This window comes from Megalops cyprinoides, chromosome 7 (assembly GCF_013368585.1).
Source record: "Megalops cyprinoides isolate fMegCyp1 chromosome 7, fMegCyp1.pri, whole genome shotgun sequence".
Taxonomy (NCBI): domain Eukaryota; kingdom Metazoa; phylum Chordata; class Actinopteri; order Elopiformes; family Megalopidae; genus Megalops; species Megalops cyprinoides.
In genome coordinates, this window is record NC_050589.1 from 6864898 (window position 1) to 6886829 (window position 21932).

A 21932-nucleotide genomic window follows, 5' to 3' on the forward strand; every position below is an offset into this window, starting at 1 on the left:
TTTGGATAGTTCTCACAAAAAGCTTTTAATCCATTGTTTGGCTGTTTCGACATGCTCACGGACTCTTCTTATAAATCTGTCTGCAGACTTGATCCTCACAGCGCAGCTCCTTACGGAAGAAAAAGAAGAGGAACAGGAAAAATTACGAATCCGAAATATTCGCATGGAGCCACAGGTCATTCACAATCAAATAAATCAATATTATTTGAATCATCTGTGTTTGATGGCATTAGATCATCAAGCATTAAATCACATTTTAGGATCAAGTGCCATTCATTGTGTCCAGCTGAGGGACCCCCCCCCCAGTTCCACCCTGTCCCTCAGTGAAGGTGAAAACACTGTACCAGGTAGAGCTGATCTCCGTCAATCCAGTGTGTCCAGCCACGATTGTTCTTCTCTCCCTTCTGCACGCAAACTATCTTGTCACCTTCCCAGTTCACCACGGTCTGAGGACAGGGTAGAATTTCATATCTTTGTATTAACAGAACATCAGACCTCATGCAGAAAGGACCATGACACTCAGAAAAAAAAAAAAAACATATTGGTCTTGAGAAATATATCTCTCGTTCACAACAGAGAACCACATCAACTCCACCTGTAACGTTTCTTCAGTTTGGAACAATGTTTATGGCACATATGAAAAGAAAATGGCAGTCTGTGCACAATAAAGAAACTACAGAAGTATTTTGGCTCCCAAGTGACTCCAACAATAAAGGGATTTTTTCTTAGTGCAGACTGAGCCCTACAACTGGGATTCGAAACCAGCTGTTCGATGATGACTGGGAATCCACAGCAACAGAATTGGCTTCATACCACCAGGGACAAGGATGGGTATAGGTCAGCCAGGGTTTACTTTAAGCACTGCTGGTGTCTTATTCCCTCAAGTGCTTGCAAACTACTCTGAGAGCAACAAGGGGATTTGTTTCTCCTCCACTCAGTGTCAGCCTCCCAGTGCATTGTGGTACATGTAGTGTGAAAAGTTGTTTTTGGCTTATGAGTGTATCAGAGGACAATGCAAAAGTTGTCATAGTGGCATTAGCTTCAAGTTTAATTGGCATTTGTGTAGCTGGATAGAAAAGGGGAGAATTCTTTTCATAATAGTGCCATACGCATACACGATTGCTATATATCTGAGTGATACAAATGGCACCAAAAAGTTGTGCGGGCAGATAACATCCTTCTCACCTGGCATGTCCTGTTGTCCAATCCTTTAGTCACTTCCTCAAACTCCTCCCCCATCTTAAAAGTGGAATTATAGTTCCTAAAGGTGCTGACAGTCTTCATGGTGAAATTATCCCCATTTTGCTCAATGACCTTCTGTGGCTTCAGAAAATTGGCAATCTTCCGTGTTGGGTAGTCAATACCTGTGGAGAGTCCATCTGCATTAAATAGATGTGTCTACAAATTTCACATTCATTAGCCCTGTGAATTTTTCCTGTCCCCACAGACAGAAAAGCTGGTGTCCTCATCACTATTACAAAAGTAGTGAACCAGGGCTGCATGAACATGAGATTTCTTGGGTGACAATTCTCAAAGGCACCTGAACTGTAGTGAGTTTGACAAAGCAAAAAGCACTGCTTAATTTGCACTATGTGCAGATGTGAAACATGATGAAATGTTAAGGCTGTAGCCTACTGCAGTATGAAATGTGGAATTTATCTGAACAAATTCATAACCGATAGTTATTGAATGGACATTTTCCAACCCTTGCCATGGAGGCATAATAAAAAGTATATGCTGATTTTTGTCTCAGCTTGAATTTGAATTTGTACACTGAGTTTATAAATGAATGTGGATTTGACACTTGCTTTTTGCCTTTTATGGGAGAAAGAGTGTTTGCGCCAAGAGAAAGGCACAAGTAAAGATATTTTTTTGATTGTTCTTCTTTTTTCCTTTTTTGTGCCCCTTAAACCTAATACAAATTTCTATTAAATTATTTGAGATCTTGGAACAAATGATAAAAAAAAAAAAAAACTTGGGACAGTGCTTTTTTGTGGAACAGATAGAAATGTGTTTAATAAACTGTCTTTATTTGCTCGAAATGCCCTTCCAATGACACATGTATACTATTCCTGTCACATAGGATTTAAAGCAGAGTCTCGGGGAATAGATGTTAAACACCTACTGGAAGCAGATTGTATCTTACTAATTATAATCAGTTGGAATGCCAAACACACCATGTCCCCAGGACCAGGATGAGAAACACCCTTCTGTGGCATTAAGCTGCTTGATACACTGTACAGTATATGGACAAGATGCCAATCCACCGCAGTGGCATTGCTCCAGGTCAGATATCCAACACTGAGCCTCTTTGGTATGACTCAAACAGGGGATTGAACACACAACCTTCGGGATGTAATGTAACACTTAATTTGCAATTGTAATTGTAAAATGTAACATTTGTTACAGTTGATGCATGCTGCTTGTTTCTGAATGTGGAGTGTGATATTATACACAATTATGCATTGTATGTTTTCCTGGTTTGAGGTGTCTGAGAAGTACTCAGTTTTAATTTGTTTTTATGTAGTTTAAAATTATAAAAACACCGGAATGCGCGATTCCAACGTAACGCACGTAATAATTAGTTTATCTGCCTTATTGAAAGATCATACAATTCAATCAAACGTGTGTTGTGTAAGGTTGGGATGAGGTGAAAAAAAAAACATTTGTTTTTCTTGTTCCTGGGCTCATTTAAAGAGTTACAGCATGCAGTTTTATTCCACGAAATGTGATCGATGAAAGCACTCCACTTTAAATTCATTATTAAACAGGTTTATATACTTTAATATATTCCACAAAAGAATGAAACTAATAAGAAGAGTTTATTCAAGAGCTGTCTTTACAGTTACTCCCCAGGATAGCTAAAATGAATTGGAGCCTTGTGTTGCTAATTGTAGTAAAAACTGAAGATGGTTTGGTTACGCTGCAGTTGGAGCTGCTCCAGTTAGTGAAAACTGTCCAACTTTTAGAGTTAGTAAAACAAAATGAGCATTTCGCAAGTAATAGTTTCGAGTGCATCAGAGAATGTCGTGGTGCACCAAATTAATACAGACTGCAGAGAGCACTCACCAATTGCAAGCATCCAACCTTCGAAGTTCTCATTGCTGACCATGTTCCAGGTGCCATTGTAGTCGACAGGCATGGTGATGCTTCGTGTGTGGAGAAGTTCTCTCGGCTCCTCAATGTGGCCTTCTGCAAACCACAGCTAGCATGTAAGACCAAGTGAGAGTTTATCACCTTCTGCAAGACGTCACAACGGTGGGAGGTCTACAGGTACGCGGTTTACTCTAATGGACTTAAGTCGAAAATCTGATGCGGTTTAAGGTCTAACGTGGTTGTTAATTTCCTACTTTTTTGCTGGCAAGCCATTTACGCCGTGGAGACAGACTTTGCCAAGACACTGAAAAGGCCATTAAGTGTCCTTATTGAACCCATTTTTGGAAGAATTAACCGGCTTAAGACGAACTTCCCAGAAAAATCAGACCTCACACCTGTCGGTGACGTTCGCATGCATCAATTTGGTCTCGGAATCGTCAAGTGAACTTGTGCAATGTCAAAGAGAATGGCAGGAAACCGTCAGCCTCTTTTTATTATTAATTTATTTTGGCAGTAATACATATTTATATAATTCATATTTGACTATGAGCAACCAGCGTTACAAACAAGAATTAGTACTCCACTGGTAGGTTAAATACAGAAACAAAAGAGTGTTTTGGTGATAAGTTGTACTCTCTGTCATCTATTTTAAACACCCATTTTCTGGATCTAATTTGTTTTAATTACCTCAGTTAAAAATTCCTATTCGAACCAGCATGTAGAACGCCAGCATTTTGTGCACCAAAACTAAAAAAGCATTTTGGGAACCGATTACCCCAAGGAATTACCGCAAGAGTAAAGCCCATAATCTAAGCAGATACTATGTGATCTGATGTATGCGAATGTTGCACATTGTAATAGAGGTCACCCTGGAATGTCCCCCATGTGAGTCATGCACCAGGTCATTATCAGTGCTCCAGCTATGTTATGGAGTCAGTTAAAAAAATTTTGAATAAGTTTATATTTTTGCATTCTATATCCCCTTTTCATTTACATTTTGTTTTCTGTTTATTGTTAGTCATCTCTTTTTGTTTCACTTCTGAAAAGATTGTAACCTATTTGAATTTGTCTACCTTACCTCTTCAGAGATGAATGGATGGAAGTCAAGCCCTCTGAGAGCCAAAATGTCCACCATTACTCTGAAGGTGTAGGCCCCCCGAGAGGGGGTTTCCAATAGGACCATATAAGGCCAGAAACCAGGAAGAGGCGGTGGTGAAAGACAAGCCATGAAAGCAAGTACAAATTCCCAGTTCTACATTTCAGAAGTCTGGTTGGTCACAGTGAAGTAGTGGCAAGGTGCCAGTTTGTAACACAGTTCACAAGGATGGCACACGCAATATTTTAGCAGGAATTCAATGTCTCTGAAACACCTTCCACATCAGATACCAGCACCTGCGTTTCTGCTTCACCATGCTGACCTCCAAAACACAAACACGCAGGGAACACTCACTGTAGAGACACGCCTACCTAGTATCTTGATAGCAATAATTCCCAAGAACTGCTGTGTAGATTATTCCAAGTCATCCTTGGTTCATATGAAACCGGCAGCTTTGTGCAGAATTTTGTTTGTTTGCAGCGCTAACCTGCGTTTAATTATGTGCAGCCACTGAGAGCGCATGTGGTCAATCTAGGATAAGCCACAGAGACCCTGTTGTCCGATAAATCCGTTGATGCCACTGTCTTACACACTAAGAAGATTGACACCATTAATTCCGATTTTGTATGCTCTGAATTGCATAAGTGGATCAATAGGCTGAGAGGACCTCCCTCTGAAAAAACACAGTTGTTTTCCAGACAATCATATTAGATAAGTCACTGTTTTTATGACTGATATTATCTTTAGCGATCACTGAATCACCTTACATGGGAGATGTCATACTTCCAGGGACATGGACTTGCATGGATTCATTTGAGGTGACCATAAATACTGTTACCGTTTTAGATGAATTCAACACAACAGGAGTATTCCTTTGGAAAACAATCTGCATCTTGCATAGTCAGGAGGCGTTAAATTTGTGTCAGAAGCAACAGGATAAAGAACATAAGTACAGAACAGTCACTAACACAGCTGAAGTGCAAACAGTAAAGCATACAGTAGTAATTGTATTTGCATGAACATACACCTAGTGCCTCGCAATCATCCATATGAATAAGGCATCTTCCTAATGAAAACCCAGTAAGGATGTATAAGGGCAAAATTGCCTTGTAGCATTCACATGGCAGCAATGATCCAAGAGTAAAGTTGTTTTACTTCACCCTTGTTTACTTGGCGGCTAAAATAATCTATAAAAGCTGCATTATGCTCTTGGGTTTCCCCAAAACAAATCAAATACTAGATTATACATACTGAATAATTCATAAAGAAAAACACAGAGCTGAGGTAATAAATTCAAATAGTTATACCAAAAATGATTAAGATGCTTTTGGAAAAAATGGACAAAAAAGGCTTAAAGGGCTCTCATGTCCTTGTTGTATAATAGAATAGGTGAGCAATTTTGCAAAGGCAGAATGCATGTCTCATGGTAGGAAGAGAGGGGAAATGTGGATTAGGCTGTCCAAATGAGGATTAGACAAATATACAGATTATTCTATTACTGACCCAGATGTGACTAAACACTAACTTAAGGACTCAAAGACCCAAGAAGACCCAAATCATGTTATTCATCAGATGAGCTCTAGTTGCATCAGACAACCATTCCTTTTCATAAGCCTTTACATTTAAGATGTCTGGAGAGGGTCTTCAAGAAAAATCCACCCTCTTCCACTTAACGCCTTGAGCAAACAACCTTACATTACACTTACATTTATCAGACACTCTTATCCAGAAGACCTTACATAGGTTAAATTTTAACATCAAATTTATACAGCTGGATATTTACTGGAGATATTCAGGGTTAAGTACCTTGCCCAAGGATACAACGGCAGTACCCAAGCAAGGAATTGAACCAGCAACCTTTTGGTTACGAGGTTGCTCCTTACCACTACGCTACACTGCCTCCCACTTTAGCACACATTCTGATGAAAAGATTAACTGGATCATTAATGAAATATATGGAATATAATCATGCATGCGTTGACGGCAAACATGCTCCCACCTGTACAACATATGGTTTTTTTAGTGTCAGCGTAAGTCAGTTATTTAGTTCAAGTGTGACCACCAAAACCAAGATTCCAGGGGTGAGGGCCAATCCAATTGTAGTATATTTACCTTTAAAACATAGGGACATGTCATCAAAACCCTATTCCCCCAAATTTGGGTTTCACACAAACTGAACTGTTCCCTACTCCCTCTTCTTGAACATGAAAGAATGAGTAGTGGCATGCAGTCTCAGGTGCTTTATTCAGAACCGTGCTGAAGGAATACAGGCAGATGTAGTGGGTACTGCTAGTGGACAAGGCATTTCAGTGTGTTCCATTATCTTCGAACAATAATTATCATAAAAGGAGCAGGTTAAGGCAAAACTGTAGACAACTGTCAATCGCTGGCTTGGTGTTTGAGGACTGAGAATCAACACTGCAACAAAAAACTAAAAATAAAAGTAAAATAAGGCTACATTTGTTTTCAATGTACAGGCAACCACGCCAGATCAAGCACTCTTTTTGTAGACTTGTCGACAGACTTGGTCTCCACAGCGGAGCTCCTAGAGATAGACAGGGAAATACAAATTAGACACCTAAAGCAGAAATTCATTTTCTGCAAAAGCAGGTAAATTAAATGGCTCAATGACTAGAATCAGCATAATTCATCCAGTGTTCTCACCAGGAATTCAGTCCAGCCTGGGAATCAGTCAATATTCACAATGATCCCATATGCTTACAAAGGCAAAAAGCACTGTACCAGGTAGAGCTGATCTCCCTCGATCCAGTGGGTCCAGCCACGATTCCTCTTCTCTCCCTTCTGCACACACACCATTTTGTCACCTTCCCAGGTCACCATTGACTGTGGACAGCATTTATATATCTATGCAGTCTTTGTTATAAACAAACTGAACAACGTAGTTTAAGATATGTTAAAGACAACAACTGATTTGTTGTGCATTAAAGAGGTTGCATAAAAATAACCATCTTACATGACACTTCCGGTTATCCAGCCCTTTGGTCACTTCTTCAAACTCCTCCCCGATTTTGAAGGAGGAGCAGTAGTTTCTGAATGTGCTTAGAGTTTTCATTGTAAAAGAATCGCCATCCTGCTCAATGACCTTCTGAGTCTTCAGCATACCCGCGATCTTCCGTGTTGCGAAGTCAATACCTGCGTACAGGCAATCATAAACTCCTGTGCATGGCAGAAATTTCGCAACATACTTCAGAGGGCAATTGTTCCAAGTAACAAACGATCCCAACTTCAAATCTTTTCAGTCAATCACCCTAATTGTCACTGCTGTTTTGGGGAGATTCAGCAAATTGAACCAGATGGATAATAATGATTGATCAAGATTATGCAGAGTGTGCAAATCACTAACCACCATTTAAGAGGCACTTTTAGCTCTCCTGTTAAACCTTTACAGCATCTCACTTGTGAACTCGCCAGCATGGAGTAGTCCTTGTTGCGTCTCCATTCAAATCACATTGACTCTACTCACCAATGGCAACCATGTACCCGTCGAAGTTGTCATTGCTGACCATGTTCCAGGTGCCACTATAGTCCATAGGCATATTGTATGTTAGCTTTATGCTCTAAACGCACCCAAACACTGAGACGTTATAACGCAGCCTGGCTACGCAATGTGAAATGTAGTGATATGTATAGGTTACGTGGGCGCAGAATACCGGATATTTTGCTGTTGGCCAACCAATGCACTGCTTGTTAAAATATTTGCGTTAACTGCGTTGTCAATAGTCTCATTAACCCTAAACCATTAAAATTGTGCTGTGATTGGTTCAAAACGGGTCAGTAATTGATGAACTAACTCGGATGGAACTGCACAGCTGCACGTACAGGCCCAAGGGAGAGTGACGTCGTTTACCACCTGGTGATATTGTTACATCATTACAGAGATCAATGCCAGCTGCGGCCCCAATTGCAAGAGAAAAGTTGTTAATCACCCACTTATCGGTTATTTTCCTGACGAGTTGTAGGATCAAAGCATCGAGTCGTGTTTTGAAGTGAAGGTGATTCTCGAGTTTCATCACTTAAACCAAAAGAGACATGCCGCTGGAAACCGAGGCTGATTGCAAGAGGCAGCTAGACTTTAGGTAGTTCACATTGCTGTGTGTCAAAATATCTGATGAGTCATTGATCATATTGATTATCAGTAGCTGTTAAAATATGCATCACCACATTTCTGCATTGTTTTGTCGATTGTGTGTTTCGCATGAATTGTGTGGGCACGTGTCCCTCCATTATGAATATCATCTGGCATAAAACGATTGGATATTCAGTATAGATGTTTGAATTTATTGGTGTGAGTGTACCGATTTCTAAGGGTTTAATTCAATTAAAATGGCTACTGTATACATGCAGTAGAATAGATTCAAACATCCACCATTTTGTTGTCACAATCGCTAGATTTTAGCGATTAAAAAAGACAAAATTCAAGCGGAAAGAGCGGTGCATGGGCTGTTATGGTAATCACATAGGGATTTCTGCCACACACTGATTAGGTGATATCGTTATCTCACTGTTCGTGGGGGACATCACCAGAGGCAATGAGCCGAAGAATACATGACATTAATGTAATTAATTGTACCAGTAATTATAACCATTATAATCTGTCTTTAGCCTTGACGCGTTTTTAAATTTCTTTCATCATAACGCTTATACATACATACATACATACATACATATAGCTACTTATCAAACACGTTTGCCCAGCTAAGATTGTTTTATTTTCTATCTCCATGGTTTAAAAATATAATAATGTTAAAAAAACACACACACAAAAAAAAATCACCGCTTGCATCATGAATATGCTATAAATGAACAGCAACAGATAGTTTCTCATACATAAAACTGCTGGTGAGAGGGAATGACTAATGACAATGAATAATCTTGAGTAGAAGTACATGTTATATTAAGCCAATGTGCATGGGTTAACGTTTAATACAGTCCTTCAAAGTAACCCAGGTACGTTTACTAATGTACGAGCAGACATGTGGCCACCTTTCTTCATGTGGTCTGCCTTTCTTCAACTTTATGTATAATCACCTAATGAAAAAGATTGACGCTGTTTGGGCAGGTCCAGGGTCGACCAACCCTAGGGACCACATACAACACATGTTGTAACACAGCAGTTGAGCTATGTAAAAGATAATTTCAGCATAATATCAAAACGCATTTATGAGAGAAGATTGAAAAAAATAACATAATAATGCATTTTAAAATTTTAAAAATTAAAATGCAATATTATACTTAAATTAAAAAAAATGTTTTACTACACAGTATATAGCATGATGTTTTTCTCAAGAACCATACAATGTCATCATTATATACATTTAAGGCTATTTCATTCTTTCAGTGCCAAAGTTTTGGTTTCACCCTATTAGCTTTGTTGCTGTAGTGCATGGAAGGTGTTTTATAACATTTTGTTTTTGAGAATTATTTTTCCCCCACAGTAATCCATGTTACACCCTGTGCTACTGAATTACCAGGGGCAAATAAAATCAGTAATTCCCACAGGAGTGGGCTGCTGGATGCAAATGCATTCATCTTAGCAGATTCATAATTTTAGTAACTTCATTAACCACTGTCTTGATAAACAAAAACCTAACTGTTGTAATTTCACAGCTGACAACACAATCATATCCCATTTTATGCCTTCCATCACTGTTTTTCACTGGCCCTTATCAATCCAGCTTTTCCTCAACTGCTTAAATATTATTTCAGATGAAGCATCTGCTTCTTGATCAAAATCAATAAACACAGGGGTTTTGTTTCTGCAAAACTCAGACTATCACCTTAAGGTTAATTACACAAGAGGGTCGGTATGCAGTCTGCACAAATTTGTGTTTTAAGACTTCCCTCTAGTGGTGGAACACATCAGATCCACAGTAACATGCGGTCCAGGTTTGTTTTTCACTTGACTGAAAAATTCAGTGCATCTGTGCAGTCCACACGGAGAATGCAGTCAAATAGCCCACCCTTAAACCAGACAGTTGTCAAGCAATGCACGAGAACATATTGCTCTTCGACCTTCCTTCCTGTCAGTGGTTTTAAGCGTAGACACCTGCATTGTTCTGATTTTTGCCTTCAAGATGTCCGTTTTCTGCATGCCCTCAAGCATTCTTTTTGAAAACTTGCTTGCAGACTTGATCTTCACAGTGCATAGATATCTACAGTAATATTGCTGTGAAACTAGAATGTTTACGCTGACAAGCATGGAAGAGACATATTACGCTCTGAAATAGGATGTCTTGGACCCATCAGTATAATCCATTGTTTTTAATCTGAGTTGATAAAGAGTAATGGGTAGTCAAAGTAGAATTCCTCCTCCTGTTTGGCTCTTAAACATGAGGAGCAAGGACTTCTGATTATATATTACAATAGGAAAATGGTAAATTTATAATGACATATAACTGTGAGCAAAGAGCTGAATACAGCCAAAGTTTCCTCCACTGTATCGGAAACAATGACCATATAATGAAGCCAAAGGATGATTTCATCTGTTGCTACCAAACACTGACAATACTGATGCTTATCCCTGTCTGTTCAATTATCACATACATGGTGTGTTCCTTCTTACAAAACCTACTGAGATCACAAGAGAAGTGCTGCTAATAGAATCAGAAGGGTAGACTACAATGGAAATGATTCTCAGACTGGAGAAAAAATTCTGCCATTAGACTTTTACTGTAAAAGGTCTTTATGCTATTTAGGAATGCACAACCTTGGATTGATATACATCTTATTTCAACCAAATGAAACTACTCCTCTGTGGGAGACTCTCAATCTAAGCTTGCACGACCACATTGTTTGTTCATTCATGCAAAAAAATGTACCACAACTATTACTTATTCATGTACCAGCTCAAAGATGGAAAAGACCTGTGTGCGATACGGAAAAAGTAATACCGGTTTGAGTAAGTTATCAATTTAAATGAGGGTAAAAGCGATAACTTCTATTATATCAGAGGACTGGCAGAGTGTGTCAGTAGCAGCTGTGGCTGTCAGGGTCAGAGCAGTGTTTAAAAAGGGTGTGTTACCAGGTGAAGTTTGTCGTCCTCCACCCAGTGTGCCCAGCCCCGGTTCTTCTTCTCGCCCTTCTGCATGCACACCAGCTTGTTGTCCTGCCAGGTAACCAGTGACTGTTGGACAGAGACAGGTTTGAGTACACGCTTGCGAACTGGCCTGGGAAAAGACACTCTGGCTATTATTTTGCCACAGAACAACTCATTGTACCTTCAAGGCAGAAGATTTCTTTATGTAAAAAGGAAATGGCTTGTAACAAAAAGACAGATAACTGATGTAGAGCCTCTGAGCCTGAAGCCCCCCCCCCCTCCCCCCACCCCACAGAAACACAAACACACACACACACACACTGTGCTGTACCTTGCAGTTCCTCTCGTCCAGGCCCTTGGTGAACTCATGGAACTCCTCGTCCAGCCTGAAGGAGATAGTGTAGTTCCTCAGCGTGCTCATGGTCTTCACCACGTAGACATCCCCTCTCTGCTCCACCACCTTCCTGTGTTTGAGCTTGAGGGCGATCTTCCGCGTGGTGGGGCTGATCCCTGGGGAGGGACAGGAGGCGTTCAGAATGCTAAGGCTCACTCTCGCTGCTCTACAATGCCATCGCTTAGCACGGCTTTCCACTTGACTCAGTCCAAGAGAAACACTGGTACTCAATGGATCAGCATTTAAGTGGAATTTATAGAGTACTTGACTGTGTTCTGTAACTGACAATTCCATGTTGTGTCCATTTTCATTTGTGGGCAGCAGTGAGGTGTAGCGGTAAAGAGCAGGGGTTGTAAACGAATGGTTACTTGTTCAATGCTCTGCTGGGGCACTGCTGTTGTACCCTTGAGCAAGGTACATAACGTGAAATTGCCTCAGTAAATATCCAGTTGTGTAAAACTGTAACCTGTGTAAGCTGATCTGGATAAGAGCATCTGATAAATTACAATAATGTCATGTAACGTAATATGGCCTGCCTGAATCCATCTCTCAGTTGGGTGGTTGTGGTGTATGCAGTGGTGTGTTTTACAAAAACAGTGAAGGTACAGATATGTGGATAAACTCCTATCAGGCAAAGTGAAGTAATGAAATGTGCCACTGCAAATCAGCTGAACCACACTCACATCAAACAAACACAAAGGCATCCAAAGCATACATCAGTTCTGTGTTATTTGGCTGGCTGATTTAACCGCAACTATCTGACCGTTGTTTTTTTTTTCTTCATAAATTCATCCTTTAATTAAACATGCAATTTCATTAATACTTTGGAGCAGCAGTGTGGTGTAGTGGTAAGGATCAGGGCTCATAACCAAAATGTAGCTGGTTCGTTTCCCCAATGGGGCACTGCTGTTGTTCCATTGGGCCAGGTACTTAACATTTACATTTATTCATTTGGCAGACGCTTTTATCCAAAGCACCTTACACAGGTTACAGCTCTTTACAATGTTATCCATTTATACAGCTGGATATTTACTGAGGCAACTGTGGGTTAAGTACCTTGCCCAAGGGTACAGCAGCAGTGTCCCAGCGGGGATCGAACCGGCAACCTTTCGGTTACGAGTCCTGCTCCTTAACCACCATGCTTCACTTAACCAAGGATTGCTTCAGTAAAATACCCAGCTATATAAATGGATAAAATTGTAACGTATGCAAGTCACTCTGGATAAGAGCATCTGCTAAAAGACAATAATGTAACGTAATGTAACACTTTACCTGTAACTGAAGACATCTATAAATGTTTAAATGTGCATTACTGCATAACTAAAACATACACACACATTACTGCAGTGAGGCTATAAAAGAAACAACATTTACATATGGGATGCAAATTAAAACAACCATTAAGACAAGAGTTTTAAAACAAAGACTGTAGAGGTAGAGAGGGGACTCACCCAGGGCAATCATGTATCCATCAAAGTTGACATTGCTGACCATTTCCCAGGTACCACAGATACTCACAGGCATGTTGCTATATTACTGAATACAATAATTGCTAAGGAAACAGCAAAGTGGAACTTGTCAGGTGCTCAGAAGAAGATGTGTATTAGGCACAAACCATTGCTTTTAAACAAACCCAACCGCAGGGGTGGATGTGGGAGTTGGCCATAATTTCACTGGCTGGGACTCTGGGTTGTAACCACACCCCTCTGCCTAGGTGTTGTTCCGTGCCCCTCAGCGGTTTGCGTAGTGATGGGACATGTTAGTCTGGTCTGTCTGCACACTGTTATTTGAAAATCCCCTTCTTAACCTTACCATTGGAAACAAACATTTCCAATTCAACGTCCCTGGGGGGTTTTATGTTCAAGTATCATAAGTAAATCCATCACCTTGAAAGGTTTCTTTTTTACATACTTTGCTGCTCTTGCGTATTAGATTTTGGATAATAATCAGAATGGAGAAAGTCTAACCAAAAGTAAGGCTGTCACTCTGAGGCAAGCCTCTTTTTCCTTTCCTTCCCTTTGTCAAAGAAACCCTCCTTCACATACATTTCCTTTAATCTATGTGCAATTCAGGATGACTTACATAAGGTGGTGCCATAATGATTAGCCAATCGAAACAGATGTGCTAGAACACCCATTGGCTGTGGAAAGTACCAGCGTGTCTGAAACTGTCATTGACATATTATTTATGTAACAGAATAAAACAAATATCTTTTGATGCACCTCACTTCTTTCTTGCTTCTTCACCCCACTCTGAACCAAGATAAATCGATGCCAAATAATTCCTAACTTTTAGTTCCTTTTATATCTAAAAACAGAGAAATGAATCCCCAATGTATGTTAATCATGGTTTACATACCTACTTTATATGGTTTTCCCATACAACTGACTATTTTGTTACTGGTAAAGCTGTTGTTTACTCTGCATGTGGTAACAGAACATCGAAAAGGACAAAAGTCACCTGTTTGTGGAGGCATCTGATCTGCTTGTGATTTGATAAGCAAGAATCACTAAATCTAAACTGACACTGACACACCTTGGCTTTAGGAGTATCACTGATCTCCATTGACATTAGTAGATTGACAAGATAATTTTTTCAAGTACTACAAGGACAGTCTTGCCCTGTATGGTTTTTCTGTTGTGCTCCGCAGTGACTCTCTGACGGCCTTCCTCTGATGTCCTCAATACACAAGTTAAATAAAAGGTAACATAATGTAATCAGTGGGAGAGGTTCACAGGTACAGACCCTATACAGATAAGAATAACTACCACCTTCAGCTATCACACCTAATTGTCAGTAAATTTGATCAGCCTATATGCCAGGCAGATAAAAACACCTCCACTCAGCTTCAAAGGGATCCTCCTTTGGCATTCATTGTCCGTCTCACCCAATCACATGTGAGAGGTTTGATCTCAATATCACGAGATGCATTCAGATTGCATTATAGCACTGATGGATGGATGAAGGCTGTTTTGTTAGACCGGGAGAACCTGACAAGCTGCACTGCACACAGGTAAACAGGAATAACCTTTCCCTCGTGAAAAGAGAAAATAAAAAAAATTACTGCAGTCTTTACCTACCTCTCAATCATACATTCAGAACTGTCCGCCCTTCTGTCTAAATCATCACATGTCAAACAGTCACTGTGTTGCAATGCCCTGAATAAAACAAGACAACAGATTTCTGAGAACCATGGTATGCTTTGGGAAAACACATGTCCTTTCTATAACCTTTGTCTGAAAATTAAACCAAAAGCAGTAGCAGTCAAAATAGTTGTAAAGTCCCCAAAATATACATGGGCAAGTCCTTAAAAACTAGAAAACATCTCATATTGTTGGTGACTTTAGGTGGAGATTAAAGTTAACTACTGGATGGGTTACATCACAAGGGAACATTCAGTTTCATGCTAATAAATCATTTAATGCTGATGATATTCATATAATCACCGCTGGACTCTTTTATTTTTCCTTTCAACTAAAGACTGCAAATGTCCAATGAAAGTTACTCATGCAAACCTACAAAGTGAAGAGAACACGTGATCAGCAACAATGCATATTAGTGAGCTTTACTTCCTCCTTTTATTCCCCCAAAAGAATGATCACTGTCTGGATAATTAATCACTGTCTTACTATAATAAATATACAGTTTTTCAGCACTGGCAATACAGAGTAAATGCAAACAATGGGATTGCTGTACAGATTGTCTATCATACCTATATGGTAATGCATATAAAATGTATCCATTCATCGTGAGATAAGCATGTGGTGGCTAGGTGTGTATTTCACTTTCTTTTCCTTGCATTGTGTTAATTGTCTTTTACAGGTAATTTCATTTCCATAGCCAAGAAATGCTGCTGGTTCACATGGGAAGGAAAATGGTATGTCACCTGATGAGGAATGCTGAAGTTGCCTCAGTCTTGTACAAACAATGTACACAGTTAGAGTTAAAATAAATCACGTGACTGCATATGTCTGCCTCTAGGCCAGAACTCCAGGACTCTCTGCTTACCTGTCTGCATGTGTGACTGTGGGTAGCCCAGCCCTTCTACCTGTACAGGAGACACTTAATAATAGTGACTTATGACCCCCTGTGTCTTTTTGCCTTAAGAGTATCCTAGGCTGGTTGGGTCCATGTTACCTGTCTGAATGCAGGTAGATAATGGTTCACCTGGACACCTCCTCTTCCTCTTTGTGCTTTCTCCTCTTGCTGATCTTCACAGAGTCATTTCATTCATTATTGTCATTGAGCAGGTGCTATTATCCAGAGCGACTTACATATAGTATCCATTTATACAGCTGGATATTTACTTTACAGCAATCTGTACAGCAATCCCATCTTTTACATCTTTTCATTTACATTTACGTTTACATTTATTCATTTGGCAGACGCTTTTATCCAAAGCGACTTACAAGTGAGGTACAACACAATACAAGAGAAAAACCATACAGAGTCACAATATTAGAAGTACTGCATGACAAGTTCCAAAGGTTGGCCAGGCAAGGTACCAACTAGCAGGTGAAGTTTGCGAGTGCGTTAAGTCATTGCAACCAAACCATTACAACCAAACGTATGTTAAAAACCATTACAACCAATCCATTACACCAAATCAGTACGTTAAATTATTACAGCCAAACCATTACACCAAATCAATACATTAGACTGTTACAGCCAAACTATTACATTTTTTTTCTTACATCTTACATACTGTCAGTGATGAAAAATGGTATACTTATGGTATACTTATTAGATTAAACACAGTGATTAATTAGTCAGAGAGTGATCATTCTCTCAGGGAAATAAAAGAAGGAAGTAAAGCTCACTAACATGCCTGTTGCTGATCACGTGTTCTCTCTGGTTTATGGGTTTGCTACACTGCTCCTGGCAGAGGTGCCTGAGAGAAAGATTTAAGAGACCGCTGACATACAGGGGTATGCCTTGTTTTCAACTGTAGGTTTCCCATCTGATCTTAATGGTTTCATGCTATTTCAAACAGACAAGTGACACACAGTATAACTTCTCCTCAAACTGCGGCACAGTTGTAGCAAATTCAGGAGGGCAATTAAAACAGCTAACTTTTGGATAAAATCATTTTGTGTTTACACTGCATTAGGCTTATGACACGCACATTGAATTTTGAAAACAAAAGACCAGCCATTTAGGCTAATGACAAAAATTTCCCCTCCTTCTGTATGGAAACCTACCAAACTGAATTATACCTCTTTGCTTTCACATAACTATTTTTATACAACATAAAAATTTCATTTTCCGTATTTGCGGTATTTGAGATTACACTGGTACTAACTCATGTATATTTAATTCTGCTATTGTTGCTACCTGTAGCAGATCTGAGCAAGCAGGGAAATCTGAGCAAATCTGAGCCATGACATCTGAGCAAGCAGGGAAATAGGACAATTCCATCCATTTATGTTATCCAATAGCTGTGACACTCACAGAAATTATGCCAGGAAAGAAAGTAACAATCCTTTCCTCATCCCACTCCTCTCTCCATCTGGCTATAAATTATTAATCCAGTCTGCACTCTCCTCTGCATAAAAGGTAAGTGCTAGAAAAAGCATACAGAACTGTGTTTGTCAGTAAATGGACCTCATTTTCAAATACCGTCCAGACCAGCTGTCGACTAAATTGCCTGAATTTGTCATCAGTGTGGTTCTGCTGGAAGGGGAAGAGGTATATTTTTTTCATTATGCAGAAAAATGACATTGAAAGCTTAGAGAAAAGAGAAAATATAAGAAGGGGAGAACAGCTTCCTTCCATTGAGTGTTATATTTAATACTTAAATTGTTTGTTTAAAATGTGTGGGATTTGGTACACAAGTCTACTGACAGTGTCCCATATAAGCATTTGAGTTAAAAATGATTCCTTCAGAGAGCACAGAAAAAAATGTACAAATGTACTTCTCTAACAGAGCTGAGATATTACAAACAAATGGTCTTTTGTGCGGCTAAGAGCCTCTGCCAAATAACTAAATACTAAGTGTTATCCATTTATACAGCTGAGACAACTGTGGGTTAAGTACCTTGCCCAAGAGTACAGCAGCAGTGTCCCAGCAGGGATTCAACCGGCAACCTTTCAGTTACGAGTCCTGCTCCTTAACCACTATGCTACACTGCTGCCCCCTTCTTTTTGACAAGATAAAATGTTACATCAAATCATTGAGGATTAAAGCCTGAAAATGAAAGATGAAAGCCAGAAAAATGTATGAAATTATATCTTGCCATGTCTTTTTATGAATTTATATGCACTACTCCATGTTATTAATTCATTTACGGTATGTGGTTGTAACAATGTTTCTCTAGTGCACCTCCTGATAATCTTACTCCAGTGTTGTAGCGTAGTTTGTGTGTTTATTGACCATTAGTTTTGTTCTGCATTGCACTGCAAGTGTGGTAATCTGTTTATATATGAATGCTAACAGATATATCTCCCAAACTTGTTTTGTAGTATTTTTGGTGCATAATAAATAATGTAAAAAGCAGGTGGAAATACTTTGTTTGAAAAAAAAAGGACAAAAAACTTCTTTCAGTCTTAAACAACTGAAGAATTGTTACATAGACATGGAGACGCACATTAATATTTCTTTTTCTCTAAAATGTGAACGTAAGCATCAATTTGCTGGTGACACATAGTGCCATACAATTTAATTAATCTGTTTTGTAGTGATATATATGTAAAATCCAGATTATTTAAAATATGGTATAAAATTATCAGCAGTAAACCTGACATATCCGGAAAACAGAAAATTTCAATCACAAATTGTGCATACCTACAGATGCTACGCACTCTGCGTTTCTATCTGTTCCGGCTGTAGAGCAAAGAGTTCCGGCAATGGAACTTTCAGCCCTACGATACTGAGGCTGGCCATTTATACGTCTTTTGATTTCTTGGTAACTGATGCAGTATCTTTGATATAGCCGATGAGATGCCTCTGATTGGTCCGTTAATCCCAGTGGCTTCCTCTGATTGGCGCAAAATAACCGGAAACGAGTGTAACATACAAATGTTCCCCTTGTCAGACGCACAACACCCGAACCCTTTTAATAAATACAAGCACGGAAGGGGATGATACTGCAACACAAGCCAGCTTGAACAACAGTGGAAGGTGAGAGACTGAATCGTTCAGCATTGAGCACACAACACAAAAATTTTGCCAGCCAAGAAGTTAGTTTTTGACTTTATAGTATAACATTTTCCAATGTAGCTACGCAGGACTGTTTGGAGATACCTCGCGAGCTGGCTAGCTAATAAAATTATCTGGAATAGCTGCTGTTTTGGGCTAGCTAGCCAAATGCTCTTCGCCCGGGTGTGTCCGTATTTATTATGGCAACCTGTTTTAACAAACATATTTATTGATAAATGATCGCTATTAGCTAGATGTTTTCTGTAAACAGCGATCGCATAGCGATGTTAACGTGGAGTAGTTTGTGGAGAATTTCTATCTTGCATGCAATGTACCTAGCTAGTCTATATATCCAGCTGGTGTTTTCTGAAGCTTATTAATTACATGCCTAGCAAGGTAATAATACCCAATATTACTCTCTGCAATTCTAAGGGCGGAACCATGGCCTCTCGTGGGAAATCGGAAACCGGTAAATTGAAACAAAACATGGAGGAGCAGCTTGACAGATTAATGCAGCAGCTCCAAGATCTGGAAGAGTGCAGGTAACTCGCCCATCAGGATGTAACGATTCCTTTGTTCGAATGACCGGTATTAATGACACTGGAGTTGGGTGACATTGGAACGGCGTACTTGATAAACCAACAATATGTTAATCAAACAGTGGCCTCATACCAGGATGGCTAGCTAGCAACAGAATCGTATATGGTTCCGACTGTTGGTTGGATTCGTGTCAGAATTGAGTTCTTAGTATTACTGTAAATTGCTGAGTTTGAACTCCCTAAGCCTGAGCCCTGCTGGTAACGTCTCCTCTCCTGAGGTTGTTCTGATTCTCGTTCAGAGAGGAGCTGGAGGAGGACGAGTATGAGGAGACCAAGCGCGAGACCCTGGAGCAGCTTAACGAGTTCAATGAGTCCCTAAAGAAGATCATGTCCGGGAACATGACGCTGGTGGACGAGCTTGGAGGGATGCAGCTGGTAGGAATTTGACACATATGTGCCATAATTTGAAACCTCACGTTATGTCCAGCTGAATCTCCAGCCATGTTATAACCGTACAAGACCCAGGCATGTTTTCTTACCTCTGACCAGTGTTCCAAATGGAATGGTCTGTGGCCTGTGTTATTTCTGAAATGTGTCGCTTGGTCTCTTTTTCTGGGCTACTTAGGCCATTCAAGCTGCCATTAGCCAGGCCTTCAAGACCCCGGAGGTGATCCGGCTCTTTGCAAAGAAGCAGCCAGGGCAGCTGAGAACCAGGCTGGCTGAGGTGAGCTGGGGAGCATGATGGGAAACGTGGTCGCATTTTACACTTCTTCAAAATGTCTGCAAGTGCCAAGTGGAAACGTTGCGGTCATTGAATGGTGATGATCGGCAGCTATTTTAAATGTGGCGCTGTGAGTAAGAGGTGGTAAGAGTGAGTCGCTCTCTGCAGATGGACCGTGATGTCATAGTGGGGAAGCTCCAGCGGGATGTTTACACCCAGCAGAAGGTCGAAATCCTCAGTGCCCTGAGGAAGCTGGGCGAGAAGGTGAGAGGCTCGCATAAGCTGCTGGATGAACAGGCTCAGAACGAGTTAACACTGTAATGCACTAACTGGGCGAAAATCAGCAACCCATGGCGTTAGTAGGCAATGCTTATGGTAAGGAGATTTGGCTAACAAATTGAATTGCAGCTGCCCAAGTGGCAGGGATAATGTACACTTATTTATACATCAATCACAGCTTTGGATAGACCCACCTCATGTGATGTTGTTGTGTTCTCTGGGAACTCCCTCAAATTCACTTTGCTTCTTCTCCGTCGCGTTCACAGCTCACAGCGGAGGATGAGGCGTTTCTCACAACCAATGCCAGTGCCACTCTTAGCCAGTTTGAGAAAGTCACTGCAAACCTCGGTAAGGTTTTTAGCTTGCTGAAAAATCAAAAGGCCTGTTTATATGTATATAAATACACATGGACAGCTGATTGCCATTTTGTGTTTCATTGCAAATGGTTCAGTCTTCCAGTTTATGGAAGATTGAGACTATGAAGTATCCGTGTACATGTTAACACACACCCAAGGAGCGATGTTGCTTGGCGTAACGGCCTGTTTCTTTCCCCAGGTTCAGAGGACAAGATTCTGGCCTTGGCTTGTACTGGTGTGGAGAAAACCAAGACATAAAGAGCTGAACCTTGACTCCGTTCCCAAGATCGGCCCCATAACTGTGTAGTGCTGCGGCTGATTTGTGCTGTCTTATGTGAGGGGAGAGAGTATTGGCCTTACTTTGGTCATATAATTTCACAATGTACTCATGTCAGCCGTCAGACAAAGCAATCGTTTAGCAGATAAATGTTTACATATGTGATTTTTAAATAACGCCTTTATTATACAATTTTTACATAAACAGAGATAATCCTAACATTTCCACCCTCATGAGGTAGCAGTTATTTACAAGCTTGCTATTATCTGGGAAATTATTTAACAAGTAAATGTGGTACTGCTGTGGCTCTCTATTCTGTAGCATTCCTGTTCGGTGAAACTGCTGTCATCTGCACCTGAATGAGAACTGACCCTCACTTGATAACATAGACAACACTGAAAAGTAGGATGTAAGAAGTGGTTGTAATTTGTGTGAGGTTGAAAGTAAATGAGGAATATGACAGGATTGCTCATGAAGACGTCCTTACTGTGGTGAATAGTTGCTCTCATCCAGCTGAATGAGACACAAAGTCCCAACATCCAGCTCTTTCAAATGGAGCATGACGCCATCCCGGGATAAGCTAGCTCAAGTGTTGCTATGGCAACATTGGGGGGTCAGCCTTGCCATGAGGCAAGTGATTATCACCACCTCTTAATGTGATGTTGGGCTTCAGCATCCTTATCACTGTAGATGAGCCTGATCTAGCCTTTTTTTTTTAAATGAGATTGCAGTTCTTTGCAGCAAAAAAAAAAAAAAAATTTTGTAGGGTTATGCAATATGGTATGCTTTCCCATGGAAAATGTTGTTCTCATTTAACCCATTGTGATGCATTTTAAGCAAAAAGCTTTCCTTGATAAAATACTTTTTGCTATTTCATTAAATTAGTGTGATTTGTGTAATTTTGAAACAGGGTTTATCGCTGGCTTTTTTTTTTCCTCCAAAAGCGTAACTGGTTTTCTTGCATGATATGGAGTAAAAA

General features: G+C 40.1%; 4 protein-coding genes across 6 annotated transcripts; 1 reads left to right on the forward strand and 3 right to left on the reverse strand.

Annotated features, from left to right (window-relative positions):
• Positions 1 to 55: 55 nt before the first annotated feature.
• On the reverse strand, positions 56 to 3148 carry LOC118780272 (retinoid-binding protein 7-like). Its single transcript, XM_036532682.1, has 4 exons — positions 3070 to 3148; positions 1186 to 1364; positions 345 to 446; positions 56 to 109 (listed from the first exon to the last, which is right to left on the reverse strand). The coding sequence occupies exons 1-4, from the start codon at positions 3140 to 3142 to the stop codon at positions 56 to 58; spliced, it is 408 nt and encodes a 135-aa protein (XP_036388575.1). The 5' UTR covers positions 3143 to 3148.
• A 3535-nt stretch (positions 3149 to 6683) lies between these two features.
• LOC118780271 (retinoid-binding protein 7-like) lies at positions 6684 to 7749 on the reverse strand. Its single transcript, XM_036532681.1, has 4 exons — positions 7677 to 7749; positions 7167 to 7345; positions 6935 to 7036; positions 6684 to 6737 (listed from the first exon to the last, which is right to left on the reverse strand). Exons 1-4 carry the CDS (start codon positions 7747 to 7749, stop codon positions 6684 to 6686), a joined length of 408 nt encoding a protein of 135 aa, XP_036388574.1.
• A 2559-nt stretch (positions 7750 to 10308) lies between these two features.
• Positions 10309 to 13199, reverse strand: LOC118780288 (retinoid-binding protein 7-like). The gene is made up of 4 exons (XM_036532717.1): positions 13095 to 13199; positions 11581 to 11759; positions 11235 to 11336; positions 10309 to 10365 (listed from the first exon to the last, which is right to left on the reverse strand). Exons 1-4 carry the CDS (start codon positions 13165 to 13167, stop codon positions 10309 to 10311), a joined length of 411 nt encoding a protein of 136 aa, XP_036388610.1. The 5' UTR covers positions 13168 to 13199.
• Positions 13200 to 18687: 5488 nt separating this feature from the next.
• lzic (leucine zipper and CTNNBIP1 domain containing) lies at positions 18688 to 21932 on the forward strand. Of its 3 annotated transcripts, none has more exons than XM_036533871.1 (7): positions 18688 to 18763; positions 19214 to 19323; positions 19620 to 19755; positions 19946 to 20044; positions 20210 to 20305; positions 20587 to 20668; positions 20876 to 21932. In XM_036533871.1, exons 2-7 carry the CDS (start codon positions 19223 to 19225, stop codon positions 20932 to 20934), a joined length of 573 nt encoding a protein of 190 aa, XP_036389764.1. In that variant the 5' UTR covers positions 18688 to 18763; positions 19214 to 19222; the 3' UTR covers positions 20935 to 21932. The 3 variants fall into 3 exon arrangements, with proteins under 3 accessions (XP_036389764.1, XP_036389766.1, XP_036389767.1); XM_036533873.1 differs by having other exon boundaries at positions 18701 to 18763; positions 19207 to 19323; XM_036533874.1 differs by lacking the exon at positions 18688 to 18763 and adding an exon at positions 18770 to 18822.